This window comes from Lycorma delicatula, chromosome 2 (assembly GCF_047948215.1).
Source record: "Lycorma delicatula isolate Av1 chromosome 2, ASM4794821v1, whole genome shotgun sequence".
NCBI classification, from domain to species: domain Eukaryota; kingdom Metazoa; phylum Arthropoda; class Insecta; order Hemiptera; family Fulgoridae; genus Lycorma; species Lycorma delicatula.
This window is the reverse complement of record NC_134456.1, coordinates 109,153,864-109,171,141: the sequence shown is the minus strand read 5'-3', so window position 1 is coordinate 109,171,141 and position 17,278 is coordinate 109,153,864. Positions and strand designations below refer to the sequence as shown.

General features: G+C 28.9%; 1 protein-coding gene across 4 annotated transcripts in view; it reads left to right on the top strand.

Moving 5' to 3' along the window:
* Positions 1–17,278, top strand: part of LOC142319093 (uncharacterized) — a 30,075-nt gene that overhangs the window by 161 nt on the left and 12,636 nt on the right. Inside the window, exons 1-7 of one of the 4 annotated variants that reach the window (XR_012755102.1) lie at positions 25–297; positions 1,504–1,663; positions 3,110–3,349; positions 6,346–6,500; positions 10,815–11,014; positions 13,761–13,880; positions 16,666–16,818. Coding sequence is in view for 3 of the 4 variants with exons in the window: in XM_075355987.1 (XP_075212102.1) it covers positions 1,509–1,663; positions 3,110–3,349; positions 6,346–6,500; positions 10,815–11,014; positions 13,761–13,880; positions 16,666–16,818 (1,023 nt within the window). In the remaining variant the exon portion in view is untranslated. Of the gene's footprint in view, positions 1–24; positions 298–1,503; positions 1,664–3,109; positions 3,350–6,345; positions 6,501–10,814; positions 11,015–13,760; positions 13,881–16,665; positions 16,819–17,278 lie in introns of those variants that run through there. The other 3 variants (XM_075355988.1, XM_075355985.1, XM_075355987.1) reach the window with 3 other exon arrangements.

The following is a 17,278-nucleotide window of genomic DNA, read 5'->3' as shown; positions in this document are numbered from 1 at the left end:
TTTAACAATTTAAGTCTATCTGGTTAACCACCTAGCTTACGTACAGTAAGTCTTTAAGTCAACATTATTTAGTATTTTTTGAGTTCAAAGTTTTTTTTAATCTATTGTAGAGAATTTTAATTTATGTTTTGTAGTACTGTTTATTGTGACGTTTATTTTGGCGCCATTGAAACACCGTGCAAATAGTCAGTTGTTTGGTAACCTTTTTGTTGATAATTAAGTAATATTTGTTTCATGTGAAATTATTTTCATATAAACACATGAATTTGTAAGTTTATATAAAAACTAATAACTAATGTAAGTTTGAAAGTACCGTTGTGCTTATTTATTTTTTGCTTGTTTATTTAGTGTAGCATGTAAGGTAACCTTAAAATTAATTGTATGGTAGTCTTAATTCGTTTCATTGCATTGTTTTTACTTATGTCATGATAATATTTATTAAGTTATGAGGTTCCAGGACAATAATAATTTTTCAGTTATTCTTGTAATGTAGTAAAGTGGTTTTATTCAGCATAATAAAAAATCATACTAACAAGTTTCATAAGATTTTTTTATATATTATGTAAAGTTAGAGAAGTAAACTTGGGAATTCATTATTCTCAGGGTGTGTCTCAAATTTCATGACTAACATCTCTACAGAAAGTATTATGTTTACAGTTTCATTTTCATAAGCTTGTTCAGATGTATTATGAGTTTATTTTTGTTAGCTTTAGTAAATCGTGTGGTGGGAATAACTCTTTATTCAGTGTAACATCTGGAAGATTTTGTTTAAAGTTTCTTCTCAGTTTTCATGAAAAGCATATTAAATTGGTATTAAACCCAATTTCAATGATAATGTAGATCCTGTATTTCAGAAAGCATCATTTATGATTTCCAAATTACTTCATTAATAAACTAAGTGAATTTTGCTTGGTTCTCTTCAGTGATAAATAATATAATTATTAAAAAACAAAAAACCGTACTGCTAATTATACACATCTACCTAGAATAATTATGAAAAAAATAGACAAGTTTTTTCTTTTGGGCATTTTTTCAGGCTACAATAAGTTAGTCAGAATTGTAAAGTTTTATTTTACAAATAGAATTTAAGTTTCAGTTGGCTGCCTGTGTAGGCTATATGAGATGGTGAATTTAATGGCCCCAAAGACCAACAGGCACTCGAATATAACATAAATTATAGAAATATTAAATTTCACTTCGCCGACTTACTATATCCTGAAAAAATGCCTATAAGAAAAGAAAGAAAAACTTTTTCTTTTCATATTTCATAGTTATTCTAAGTAGATGTGTACAATTAGCAGTCTTAGTGTTTCCTTGTTTCCATAACTTTACCATTCAGTTTTCTAATCATCTATGTATGATACACTGATTTGAAGTTTTTTTGTTTTTTAGAAATGTTATGGTACTTAAAAAGTAATTTAAATGTTAATGAATTGTAACGTTCATATGTCCTGCTTCTTTTTACTGAGCACATTTTTTGCTTTTATCTACCTTTTATTTTAGATGCAATGACCTCTGATGATCCAGAACTTGCAAGACATCTACAGGGACATAAAGGGGAGGTGACATCTGTTGTATTTGATGTGGAAAACAAGTTCTTGGTTTCATCCAGTTCAGATGGAACACTTATGTTATGGAGATTAAATCAAAATGGTGCATTAAGGTACCTTGTATTTATTTACCTAATTAATTAGTTTTTTCTACCATTTTGTCACATACAACTATATGTGACTTATTACAAACAAAAAAATAATGTAAAAAATTGTTATAAATGTTTATAATTAATTTAAAACAATTAGACAAGTCACAATATAAAAATTCAAATGAAATGATAGAACATACAAATAACATAAACACCTGTTATTCCATCGTTTTAGACTTCCTTCAATTCTATCTACTACATTCTTTTCATTACTGATCATTGGCTGAGAGTTTATTTTTTATTGATAATAAATTTTTGGTTAGGCTAATTTCCTTATCAACTTCACTAATATTTACTTCTTTTTTAATCAATATGAACACATGATGTAAATAGATAATTTACAAAGTTCTTTATTCTTTTGTCATTTACTGTAGTGCTGACTGTAGCAAAGATTAATTTAGCAGAGGTGAGTTTATGATAAGTTATGGAATTTGAACATCTTGTTCTGGGTTTTTATTAATCAAGAATAAAAATCTCTAGCAAAAATTAGTTTAATTTTTAAAGTCTTGACTGTGTGATGCATAAAATCAAACCAGCATAAAAGACAAACAATTATATAATAAAATATTTAAAAAAACACAAACACACACACACATATATATATATATATATATACACACACACATATATATAGGTAAAACTAGATTTTTAGAACACATTAGAAATTATAAAAATGGCAAATTGTGCTTATGTAATGTTGATGACCACTTTATTAATAACAAACATTCTGTATCTGATATTCAGACAAATTTGGAAATAGTGGAAATCAAGAAATTTAATTTAAATAATAATAGTAAAAGTTTGGACTTTTGGATAGATTTTATATATATAAGTGCAAAAGAATTTCGAACTAAATCAACTTTCAGACAGAGTATAAAGATGACACTACTATAAAAGCAGCAACAGATGTGGCAGCACGTATTTAGATAAAAATAGATATAATCAAAATCTATATAAATAATTTCAAATCCACTCAGTAATGTAACATTGGCTGGTCAGGTTACATGGTATAAATGTAATTATTTTAAAGGTAATTTAAATTTTTTATTCTTAATTGATGTCATATTTAAATATATGTAATTAGTTTATTTAATTGACTTAATTTTTTTCTATATATGATGTAATTTTAATTTTTTCTAGAAAAAATTGTTATGTTTAGATATGTAATTTTATATAATTTATAAACAGCTGATGGTGCGGGATCCTGCAAAAGTACTACTGAAATAAAGAAAAGAAAAAATATATATATACACATATATAGTAATATAACAGTAATATAATATTACTGTTGTTTGCATTAGAATTTAATAATTGAAATAAAAGTTGGTTCATTTTTTTTATTGTAGGTTTCAAGTAAGCTATTTATATAACAATCTTTCTATTTTAATGAACAAAATTTTCTTCCAGATTTTTAGGTCACAAAAATGGTGTAAATGATGCTTCTTTCTCGCCAAGTTGTAAGTTGATTGCATCTTGCTCAAGAGATAAAACTATACGGTTATGGATTCCTAAAGTTCAAAGTGCCTCGACAAGCTTTAAAGCCCACACATCAACTATTCGCTCAGTTCAATTTTCACCAGATGGTCACCGTCTTATTTCTGCTTCAGATGACAAAATGGTTAAATTGTGGAATGTTTCCAAGAGAAAGTAAGATTTCACTTTTAAAAACTATATAGAATGTACTATTTATGGTATAATATTTGTAATAATGTTTTCAAATGTTAGTTTTAAAAATGTTTTGTGATTTTCTTTTTAAATTTGTAGAATTTGAATTTAAAAAGCTAAGGTTTCTGCTTTTAGTGAGATGAATTGGTGCCATCAGTCAAAGAATTTTAACAGCATTTAGTGAAACTGCATTAAGTTTAATTCTTTTACTTGGATACTGGAATTAGTTTTTTAAAGTGGGCTTATTTGCTTATTGTCCTTGCTTTTCATCCTTCAATTTAAGAATACTACTCCTTGAATGTTGGTATACCATCGTGAAAGATGATTTATTTACCACTTCATCCAATCCTAGGATTTGTTATACTTTATTATCAGCATTACATAATATGGTTAAATAGTTTTTTTTTTCTCAGTTTTTAACTAAATATACTATGTTAATTTTTTTGTTAAGCATTTAAGATGTGAATTTATTTGATAGGTGGTTTAAATTGTGTTTTACTACTAGTTATTGGTTGTAACTAGTAAATATTATTTCACAGATTGCATGTTAGCTTATTTTGTCTTTGTTTTTTAATATTTTATTTTAAGTTTTATTTTTATTATTAATATTTTAGTTTAAGTTTTAATTTTGTTTTTGTTACATTTTACTTTTTTTTTAATAATTTATCTTTGTTTTCCGGGCGATGACAACATGTAAAGTTTTTTGCTCCCTCCCCGTCAAAAAAGTCAGACAAGTAATAAGTGCTGCCATCTTGTAGTTCCATTACCCTAATAATATTCCTAAACTCATTGACCACACTCATTTTTTGTCACTTACCATTGTTATAGAGTCAAGTACATCTGATATGTCAACATATCTAAAGCAGTTTGCAGTAACTGAATTTTTAACTGTGGTAAAGTGAGTGCTAGTGACATTTATCTTCATCTAAAAGCCATTTATGGTGATGACTCTTGATCAAAGTTCTGTTGTTAGGTGGACAAGTAAAATTTTGTGTATCAGGAACTGATAAAGAAAATATTGAGGATGTACTATGCAGTGGTCAACCAATTTCTGTCATTGGTGAGAAGCATCTAAAAGAGGTGGTGAATTCATTCAAAATTAACCTTATGTCACACAAATTTCTGTTTGCATGGTAAACTCATAGAAAAGAACAAATAACAGTAAAAGGAATATTGTGAACAGCTTCTGAAACGTTTCTTGATGAGGGAGATGACACCTAAAACCTGAAGATCCCTTTTATATTATGAAGTTCTACATACGAGGGACATTCAGTAATTAGAGAGACAAATTGATGTAGAAATGAAGCAGTTGTAGGGGGAGTTTTGACTTTCATGACTTTAGATTGGCATCACTGGAATGAGTTACGAACAGCTGACAGAAAAAAATTGTTTTGTGTATAACCTCAATATTACATTTAACGATGGTGTCTCTGCTTGAAGTTTCCACATTAGTGAATAATGTTCATTGATTTGCGTTTTGCTTTCTGAAGGTGAAAATCCGGCTAAAATGTTTTCTCAAATGATTTTAAGTATGGTGAAAATTGTATGAACTGCGGAAATTTTTATAAGTGGGTAGAACAGTTCAAAAACAGTCGAACCTCAGTGACTGACGAGCACTGTCCTGGCTGGCCAATTGAAGTGTCAACTCTTTCGCTTGAAACTCACGTTGACAACATTATTCGTGAAGACAGACGTATTACAGTTGAACATATAGAAAAAAAAGTTGTAAGTGTTGGCACAGTTCATAATGTTTTCAGTAACAAGCTCAAGTACAGCAAAACAGGTGCAAAGTGGGTCCCAAATGAATTAATACAACAGCACAAGGAAACAAGACTCAAAGTGTGTTCAGACTTGAAAGAACGCTATGAAAGGGAAGGTGACCCTTTTCTAAACAAGATTTTAACGTGTGATGAAACTTGGGTTCACCATTTTGAACCAGAGTCCAAAAGACAAAGCATGGAATGGAAGCACACCAGCTCACCTCTCCAAAAGAAATTCAGAACGCAAGCATCAATGGGAAAAGTCATGTTGACCGTCTTTTGGGATGGCCAAGGTGTAGTCTTTTTTGATTATTTGGAAAATCAGCGAACAATAAATAGTGTCTATTTCTCAGACATGCTGATGAAAAAAGTAAAGCCAGCAATGAGAGACAAACATTGTGGATCTCAAAGAAAAGGCGTGATATTGGTACACGACAATGCTCACTCTCACACCACCCAGCTGACCCAAGAAACCATTGGAAAAATGGTTTGGGAGATACTACCACATCCTCCCTACAGTTCAGATTTGGCTCCCTCGGATTTTCATTTGTATACCTCTCAAATGTATACCCTCAAACTTTGAAATGGTATAGAAGAATAAAAGGCATGAGTTATTGAGTTCTAGCACTGTATTGTTGTGTGGCATAAGTCATAACTTTACTTTGGACTAACACTTAGTGGTTTTCATTGTTTACACACCAAAAATCTTTTGGTGACCGGAAATCAGTGATGATGAGACAAAGGAGAACATTTAGAAATGGTTGAAGTGGTAGGTGAAGGAATCCTGTGAATATGGTTACATCATATTAATGCCAAAATTTGATAATGTCCTGATTTTTAGAGTATGTTATCATACTACTGTGTTGAAATATAGATGAAGGTATAATAAAATAATTGTTTTTTGAGATAGCTTCTTTTTTTAATAACTAAATGGTACTTATTTGCTGGACATGCTTCAGAATCGTATTACAGTCAGAATCAAAGCAGCTCACCTCAGATGCAGCACAGTCATTAGAGAAGTGGAGAATATATTGTCAAGTAATAAATTAATATGCTCCTTTCTATGGGATACACGTTACAGGTATACATTGTCTTTACTTAGTAATGGAAAGCATATTTCACGGTCAAATATTTCAATGAGACATTTGAATTGTATTTTTTTTTATAAGTAGTTTTTTAATAATTAGTGGTTGTAAGAGAAACTTTTTTGATCTTTAGATTTATTGCAACATTCAATGGCCACAATAACTGGGTTCGATGTGCTAACTTCTCACCTAATGATAGAACAGTTGTTTCATGCTCTGATGATAAGACTGTTAGATTATGGGATACTGGTTCAAATAAGCAGATACATTTGTATAATGAGATATCTGGTCAGTTTTTTAGATTTATTTTATTAGTTTTTAGCAAAAGTATGTAAGATTAAGTAATTATGTCTGTATTATAATTAATTGTTATATAAATATAGTGTTTAAAATTGCATAGTAATCTGATTTTAATCATATGATTGGCTTGAAATCACTTTCAACTTTCAGACTTGCAATGGTAATACCAAATACACTGTTTGAATTCTTTACTTTCATCAAGCAGGAATCTTCTTTATTTTGTATTTTCAGGTTTGGTATAAATTTACTTTGTTAAGTTCCCAATAACCAAATAAAACTTTCAACTTGCATGTTTGCAGAGAATTTAATTCTGTGAAAATTGATATAAATTAAAATAATGAAAACTGAATAAAATTTTTAAAAATCCACATTGAAACCAAACAACAAAAACCTCTGAAAATAATTTTCTAATAAAACCAATTTGTTATTTAATTAACTTAGAGTGATAATATTAGAATAACTACTCAAGATTAATTAGATTGACTACCTCCAATACCAATGTACATTTCATCGTGGTGTTAATGGAAATGTTCTTCACCTTCTTTTACAATGTTCTTTGTAAACCTTCTTCAACTTGAACACTTCTTTATTTCTTGGGTGGCAAGCATAATCTCTGTAAAAGTTCATTTCCAATGTCATCTTTGAATATACAAATTTCTTAATGTGGCCCATACAAAGAAATCTAAAGGATTCAAATCCGGGAATCAGGCTGACCATGCTTGTAATCTTCCTTGGCCAATGTACCTATTTGGAAACGTTTCACTGAGATTGTGAATTATGTGGCAGTCAAAATGAGTTTGCATAGCAATACATCTTACTGGAAATACATTTGTATTTGCTTATCCTTTGTGTGTTTTAGAGAGATACTTTCTTTAAAAGCTGAGGAAGTTCATTTTAAGAAAATTTAGATAGGTAGCCCAAAAAGTTAATGATGAAGAACATAGATCCAGTGAGAACATTTCCTGTTGCACTGCACCAGTTATTTATTAAAAAAATGACATTGAAAGTTTGATTCAGAAGTTCCATGAAGATTGCCATCATTCTAAATATTTTTTTCTTATGTTTTTAATATTACATTACATGTAAATGATCCTTTGTCAGTGAAGAATATTGCATGACTGATGCCATGATTATATGAGGTGTGGCTATTAAATAACGAGATTAATGCTGTAAAATATTTTATTTTAAATTTATACATATTTAGTTATTATCCCCTTCAATAAACACTCCCTCCTCTATCCCTACAACGCTCCATGCAAATTTTCCATTGTTTGAAACCGTGCTGGAAGTCTACTTCTGTGAGTTCTTTCGACGCATGCTGCTTTATCTTTCACAGCTTCAGCAGTCTGAAATCTTGTTCCTTTTAATGCAGATTTGACCTTGAGAAGCAGATAAAAGTCACGTGGTTCCAGGTTTGGCGAATAAGGCGGATAGTCTAACACGAATGTTATACTTGGCTAGAAACATCTTGACAGACAATGCAGTGTGAGCTGGTACGTTGTCCTGATGAAGAACCCATGACTTGTTCTTCTACAATTTGGGTCGTTTTTTTTCTTATTTTTTCACAGAGTTGAGCAAGGACCTTTAGGTAGTAATGTTGATTAATAGTTTGACCTTCAGGAACCCAGTGAAGGTACACAATCCCATGAATATCGAATAAAAAACAGTTGCTTTGAATTTTGATTTGCTCATTCAAGTTATTTTAGCTCTTGGTGAAGTTGGGGCCTTCCAGTGCATGAATTGTCACTTAGTTTCTGGATCGTAAGTGAAAAACCAAGATTCATTCCATGTTATCACCCTTTTCAAGAAGTTTGGGTCATTTTCAATGACATTCAAAATATCAGAACAAACATTTTCATGAGCTTCTTTTTGTTTGATTGTGAGAAATTTAGGTACTGTTTTCACGCACACTTTTTGCATGTTAAAATCGTTATGTAAAATTTGCCTTACTTACGCATTCTTTGTCAATTCCTATAGTTTCAGCAGTCGCACAAATAGTTAACCAACGTTCAGATCGGATCAGATTACCAATTTTTTCAATATTTTTATCCGTTTTTGATGTGTGTCTTTTTATCCATTTTATCTGCTTTTTGATGTGTGACCTGGGCGGACATCATCTTCTTGGCAACCCTGGAAACGCTTAAACCACTTAAAATCCTGCGCACATGATAAACATTCATTGCCATATATGTCTTTAAATAAAATATAAGTTTCAGTAGCGGTTTTTTCAAGTTTCATATGAAATTTTATGACAATTCTTTGCTCTAATAAAACAGTTATCATTTTTTAGGCAAAACAAAAAAACAGGTGTTATCCAAACAAAGGCCACAGCCAGACTAGTATGTCTACAGAAACTGGAGTGGCAACAATCGAAAGAGAAGGCTTCACGCTATACATCTGTTGGTCCTATGAATTTGGCACATGCGCAGTTCTGTAACAGCAGCATTAGTCTCATTATTTAATAGCCACACCTCATATTGCAGTACCCATAGATGAAATGTATATTTGCAAATTCCTTGTAACTTTTTGTATAACAGTTTTCTGTGTTCAGATCACTAATAAAAATTTTTATTTTTACTTTTATTTTACATTTAATATTAATCTGATTGGCATGACTTCAGTACAATATTGAAAAAGTTAACCTGTGACATGTTTAAAATGGAAAATAGACCACAAATATTATATATATTAGTCTACTTATTGACTGTTATAGTATAAAAGTGAACTAAAAGATAAATAAAAAATTAATACATTATAGTAGAAAGAATGCTTTTACTCAGTTCTAAAAGATTTTCAGAATTTGTTTGATTTTCTGTAAAAATGGCTTTTTAAGATTTTATTTGGTTTTGGCAATTTAAGTCATTAAGTTTATTCCAACCTAAAAAAATTGTGCTTTAAACTTAAGTTTTTGGGTTTTACAATTTTTTCATAAACTACTGGAAATTGCGTTTTGAGATAAATTTTTTTTCAAATTTTTCATGTGAAGTTGCAAATAAAACCAATTTTGTTCAGTTATTTGTGTCCATAGAGTTTTAGTAGCATTATTTGACAGAAATCTGGGCTAAATCTTTTGCTAGCCTTAACTTGGAAACAAAGCACTTATGAACTTTTATTCAAACATTTAAATGAGCTTTATCCATTATTTTGATAAGGGATTACTCTTAAAGTATGATAGAAACTTCCTGAAACATTGTTTTTATTACTTATGTTTTTTTTTTTAATACTAACTTTGGTTTTATAATTTATTTTTTAATGATGACAGTCAACAATAATTAAATTTTCAGTTAGCTTAAAAAATAAAATTAAACTTGTTCGGTAAACTTCGAATTCATAAAAAGAAAAAAATTAGCACTGCCAAGAGCTACAACCAATGAATTCTAATGATAAGATCAACTGAAAAAAATTACCGTTTTGTAAATTCTGAATGTTTGAAATCTACAGTGGAATCAACAAAAAATAATTTAAAATGAAAACTATTTTCATTTTAAACATGTACTATACATGTATAAACTCTATAAATTTGTGTAGTTTACATCATCAATAATGTCCGTATTCATAATTTTTGCATTATAGGAATATTTTTTTAACCTTATGATTGCCTTCAAAGCATAGTGAGGATAACATTGCCAACATGAATTTACATATTATTCAGCAAGTAAAGGCAGTGATATTAATTTTAAATTCAACTTTCTTAATGACACACTGAACTAAATCATATTTAAAAAATAAAACATCAGGACATTTTCAGTCATCTTTGTAACTATCCTCAGTGACTGGAACTGTGGTTTTCACACTAGTATCAGCTGATGTTGGGCTTTAATTATGCCGACACATGTAATAATATAGTCAAAAGGAGTATGTTTGATTGCATGTGATCATTTAATATATTATACATTTCATAATATTAAAGTGTGTTAAGTTTTTTATGGTCCTTTTTTATATATATGTGCAAAAAATCAAGTTTGTTGTCAATATTGGTGAATTTGTGCCTATAAGATGTTTTGAAAATAACTTCCAAGTATCATAAAATTTGGTATGTTGTTAGAAAAATTGTTTAACTTAATAAAAATAGACATTTTCTTATTAAACTCAACTGCACAAGAGAAAACAATCAACAAAAATTCCTTGCTTTGATTAAGAATGAAACCCAGATCAGTTGACTGAGATTATGTTAATGATTCTACACTGATTAATTTAGCTGGTAGCGTGATAAAACAAACATTTATGATTAATGGAGTAATTGATTCATGAATATGTTAAGATTCCATGAATTTCATTTATTCATGAACATTTTATTTTTAGGTTATGGCATTCATGTATCATTTCATCCGAATGGTTGGTGCATAGGAGTTGGATTGTCAAGTGGTGTTGTGAAGTTGTATGATATAAGAACACATAAATTATTACAACATTATGGTGAACATTCTGATTTTGTAACAAGATTATCATTTCATCCTTCGGGAAAATACTTGTTGACAACTTCATGTGATTCTACAATAAAAGTAATTATGAAAGAAATAGAGTATCTAAACTGGTTTGTTGAACAATTTCGAATATTTTTTTGTTATTACTTTTTTATTTAATTTGATAACAAAAACTAAATTTTTAACTACTCATTTTGGAATTACGCTGTAGTTTCTTCCTCATCTATGTTGAAAATAATGCTAATATTGCTCACCTTAAATTAATTATGAAACTAACTTAACTTGCAGTAAGATAGAGTGTACAATGTGATAGTTTCATATATTATTTTTGGGGGGGGGGGGTTCAGTGTACTTATAAATCTCATAGTGTTTAGGTATGTTGAGTTGTAGCTTTTACATAATTTATAAAATCTAAATGTTGTGGTTAATACCTTTTATATGTGTCCAGTTTCTGTGAGGTGTCTTAAAAATATTGATCGTAAATGTGGAATGGAATGAAAGTGTATCGGGAGATTTTGGACAGATTTTGTGATTGCATTTTGATCCTTTGTAGGTTTTGAATTTTTTAATACTTTACTAAGGTTATTACTTCAGAGATTAGCAAAATATTTTGCTTCTTTCTCCCAACATTTATACTCTTCAGTCCATCCTCTGAAAGTCTTTCAGTGCTAATGCCTTTTTGTCTAGTAGGAATGAGCCTAGTGGGGGTCTAATTTTGTGGATAGTGTAATGCACTCCCTTAACAGGGAGAATCGAATATGATGACTGGAGGTGGTTGTCTGTCTTTTTATATTTTAATATGAAGGAAGGTTGTATATGTGTGTACTTCTTGTATATCTTATTTGTGTTATGCGAGTAAATGTGCATCTGATTTGCCCGATAAGGTATATAGTTTAATTATTGCAATTTAATTAGTATACTTCTGGAATGTTTGTTAGCTTTCAAAACTACAAAGCATGATGCCATTACTTTGTGGTTTTGAAAGCTACCTTTTTTCCTGAAAATACTGGAAATGTATAAATGTTAATTGATTTATGTAAACATGTATTGTTTACATAATAATATTGTTTAATTGTTTTTATGCCATGTGGGATGATTAGATGTACTATGATTATTCATAAGTATAACATATATATGTAAGTATAACATATATATGTATTGTTATATGTATATAACATATATATGTATTCATAAGTATAACAACTGTTATACTTATGTATAACAGTTGTTGTGGTATTCTATGCATTTTTAATGTATTTTGCAGAAAATATAAATAAATGTGTAGATTGCTAATTCCACTAATCCCTTTCTAGGCTTTTCGCCTAGAAATGTAAAAATATATTCCATACGTTTGATTTTTTTCCCCAGGTAATCTTATAATAATAGTACAATTCATTTTGTATTAAAATAATTTTTTACCAAGAAAATACATGCCCATATCTGATATGGTTGACACACACTGTGATGCATGTTTTTATACATGAAGAGGAAAAATGTCATCAAATAAACCTAGGTATATATATATATATATTTTGTTACTGAAATTATATATATATATATATATTTTTTAATGAAATTAATCTTTTTAAGATTCTTATTATTATTCCTCTGTACTGTTAAATTATATTTAAATTCTGTTAAATAAACCACCTAGTGCAGAATGTTGAGATAAGACATGTAGTACCTTAATTTTTCATGAAAGTACTTTCATGAGATCCCACATCAACAGTCATGATTGGAATAATTTTGTTATTGCATAAGTTTCCCCTCTCTAACACACCAAACATTAACCCACCACTCTGTCATCCAGCTCAGAACTGCTTGCTGCGTAGAATAGCAAAATTACCAATTAAATGTGATTCACCCGTATATATGTGTATATGTGTGTACTATATATGAGTGTATATATATATATATATATATATATACACTCATTATTAATTCATGAATATTTTTTAAATTAGGTTACGACACAGAATGTAAACTTTGTGAATGCGATTACTGCAAGGTAAAATTAAATAAATGATTTACACACTGTGTGTCAACCATATCTGATGTACGCATGTATTTTCGTGATAAAAAGATTATTTAAAAGCAAAATGAATGTATTCAAGTGTTATAAAATATCTGGAAAAAATCAGTGCGCAGAATTCACTTATTAAAAACTTCATTACAGTAAACATATTAATGTTCTTGTTTAAGATTGTGTAAAGTAGGGATAGAAAAAATTTTCTCTCAAGCTAAACGATAAATTCATGGTGTACATGTTTGATATTCTTACCAAAATAATTTTTTTAATAATGTGATTGTCTGTACAGCCCTCCCTAATCCATCCAACAGCTAGGAGACTGAATTGTGGAATAATTATTCCTAAGGCAGATCTTTAGTAAAAGTAAGTAAAAATTATTTTAGTGGATTACATATAAGAGATTAAATTTAAAAAAAAGGCAGGCTGGCTGGAATAATTAGAAACTTTAAACTTTTTGAAACCAAAAGAGAGGTAAATTTTTGAAAACTACCAATAATGCTGTTGAGATGCAGCAATGAAGTTTGTCAGGAATATTTATGCCAGTAGTAGTTAGAATATATTTACTGTTTAGGCATTTCATGTAAACCACCATTAAAAGGGATAAATGATGAAAGCTATACTCCCTAATCTCTTGTCTTTTGAGTGGTGTATAATTCAACTCCAACATTTTATGAAAACCATTTTTCAGTTAAAACCTTCAGAAAATGGATTATAGTGTCCAAATATTTACAAAAAATTATTATGTAATATTCTCTTATATTTTAGTTATTACACAGCTAATGGTTTTCTCCTTAGGTTTTGGATCTACTAGAAGGTCGAGCAATATATACAATAGAGGCTCATAAAGGTGCAATTTCATGTGGAATGTTTAATTGTAGTGGTGACCAGTTTGCTACTGGAGGCAAAGATTGTCAAGTAAGTATTTATACTTCTTTATTAATTATGTTTATGATGTGAACTCCAAATTACTTTGCTCTATTGTTTTCTGTATTAATATTGTATAAGAGGTTATTATCTAGGATCAGATTGAATCATTTACTGAATATAAACAAATCCATCTTATCCACATATGTTAATATTTTGTTGATTTGAATAGTAGGAATCATTTTTTAGTTACTAGTTTAAATGAATTGATTAATTATAAAAACTCATGCTGATATCTTAGCTGAAGATTAACTTTGGTAAAAGGAATGTTTAGTTTAGACCATTATCAGAAAAGTAAATGTGAAGCACTATCAAGTCACTACTTGAAAAGAAAAATTTGGTCATTCAAACAGGAAAATACTACAAATGACGAGATGCAAAAGTTAATTACTAACTAAAGAGATTGACTTAATTTATATATATTTATATGTATAAAAACCTTATTATTTTTTTTTTTTAATAAATTCTTACATATTTTTATTTCATAAAATCAAATTGTTAAGTATATGAACCTATAACTACATATATAAATAACCTTGCTAGGAAAAAATTAATTAACATTAGAAAAATAAGATGAAGAGTATAAAAAAAAATCAGTTGTTTATGTAATTTTATTGTTATTCCCTCTATTTCAACTGATTTCAATAACAGAACATTCTCCTTTTAGAATTGGGTTATTGTAGCATAATGATTTACAGCCAGATGTCATTCTGATATTCAAAATACGCTTGTAAATATTAAGCATTGAGTATTTAACTTTGAGTGGAGCTCATTCAAAAAACTACTAAATAAATACAGTGATCCTGAAGAAAACACTTCTGTTTAGGGAATAGGAATCAGTAGTAAGGAAAAACTATTGTTTTGTCCATTCACAGTACATGGTTCTTTGGATAAGATTTGATAAAATCTTTTTGTGAAATTGTAGTAAATAGGAAATTCCTGATTAGATAAAAAGATTTAAAAAAAAATAAAAACAGCTAATTAGTATAAATTCAAGGGTAAGATTTTAAGTGCCCCAAAATCAGATATACATAAAGACTTATATCCATAATTATTATTCATTGCTGTGATAATTTTAGAGAATAAATATCCTCTTACTGTGTGTAGAGTTTTGTCAGAATATCATACATAATTTAATCATCATCTTTTCATGGTTATCTGCCCTGAATCGGGTCCCTTGCACCATATATCCATCTCCTTTATTTTCAGTTAACTTAATCATTCTGGAAGGTCCCATTTTGTTTGGATCATGTGTAATTTTTACTCTTTTCTAGTCTTTCGTATTTGTTACCTTACAGATCCTTCTAACACGCTTAATTAAAGCTTCTATTAATAATTGGTTAATTTATTAATGATCATCTTTTTCTTAATAATCAAACCTTCCTATTGTAAAATATTCTGATTAAGATTTTATTCTTGTTTACTCTCTTCATTTTTTTATTTTGTCTGTTCTTTTAATTTTCTCTAATCCCATGAGATTTACAGACATGAATAAAAAAGTTATTGAATAATTGTGCAATTTGATTCAGTTTAGTTAATTACTGCAATATTGATTTCTGTGCTATAGTTATTTTCTGGAATACTAGTTTTCTAAGCTAATCAGGTTCTAAGCACCAGAAGTTTCAATTATGATTCTATTGTAGAATAATTTTGCATCACAATACATTTTTTGAGACTTTTTGTACTTTAAAATAATAATGAAAAATTATGTGGAAATCCTACTTCCTAGAGGCTCTCTTTCTCTCGAACAATACTCTAAGCCTGCTTGTGACTTAGTTCTTATCTCAAGAGGGCCCATTATTTTTATTCTTGCAAAAGGAAATAGCAAAATTAAAATATTTTTTTAATTTATTTTAAAATGTTCTGTATTTTTCATGAACTCTCAAAGTATTATCCTCATTCAGAGAATGCCAGTCATCCTTTCTCAACATTTATAAAAATGTATTACCATTTCTTGTAGTAAGATTTCTTTTCAATTCTATATTATTAATATCTGAAGTAAAAGCTGTCTTTGACTAGAGGGATTTACTAAAATACTATATAAAATTGTGTAGTGTGGTCAGAAAACTTCTGACCAATACAATTTTGTGTTAGATATTAAAATTAGGGAAAAGAAAATCTAACTTAATAATTCCGAGAAATCCATTTCTTTTTTGGTTGTTAGTCTTTTAAATGATTATCATTGAAGTTGCCAGCAGTTGTTTTATTTAATTTTTATTGTTTTATTAAATTACTTTATTACTTACTCAGTTTATTTACACTTTTATTAATTTAATAATCTTTAACGTTCTATGTCTATATTTAAAAATTATTTAAGAAATAATTATCAAAAAACCACTGAAAATGTTGAAATTTTTTATTGTTAATTTGAATAGGTGTGATAAATATAAATTATAAGTTTATAGAAAAACAACTCAACAGCACATATAACAATTATATTTTTTTAAATTGGAGGATACTTCTATTTAAAAAATTTTTTAAAATTAAGTGGGTCTTGGTCAGCGTATTCCATTCTTAATCTTTACAATATGGTTCCATAACATCTGCAATCCTCAGGAAGTTTTACCTTGATAAATAAAAAGTTGTAAAATAAGGATTAATTACACAAAAATCACATTTAACATGTTGGGTCTCGTTTTTACAGATTTACAATTAGTGACTATTCATTACTAAAATCAGTGCTATAACATTAATAAAAAGTGAATTGTTTTGGTATTAATATAGTGTACCAATTTTATAATTCAGTTTGGTAATTAAACATTATTTTGTTAATCAGGTATTTCTGTGGAAGACTAACTTTGACAAGGCTGATGTATTTCGTAGTGCCCCAGATTCGGTCCATTATAACAGAGGAAGTGGTGGTGATGAAGGCAGTGGTAGAAAATTATCATTCCCTGGGAACCATCCCGACCAACAGTTAGACTTTCAGGTTATTAAAATTTTATATTGAGTAATGCTTGTTACTGAAGAGATGCCTTAATATGTATTACATTCTATTAGTGTGGTGTTATTGAGCTATGACATATGATTTTTTTTTGTGTCGAGTCTGTTATCACTGATTTGCAAAATCAGTCAATTTATTGAGTGTGAATCAAGTTTACTGTAAAGTGGATAAATTTGTTTTCAGATCTGCCTTCAGTGCTTTATAAAGCTTATAAGTTTATAAGCTTGTCTTATATTCTTTTGGTTGTTTTTGAATGGGATGTACATTACATCCCATTAGGTCAGTTGAAGATGATGAATATTCAAAATAACCAAAGCAGCAAACCATTAGAAAATGTTGAAAAAACTTGTGATGCTGCTGGGTAGCAATTCAAGAAATTACATTTAATTAGTAGTTTCTATTTCCCAAAAATAATAAAATTAAGTCATGAAGTCATTGCAGCAAA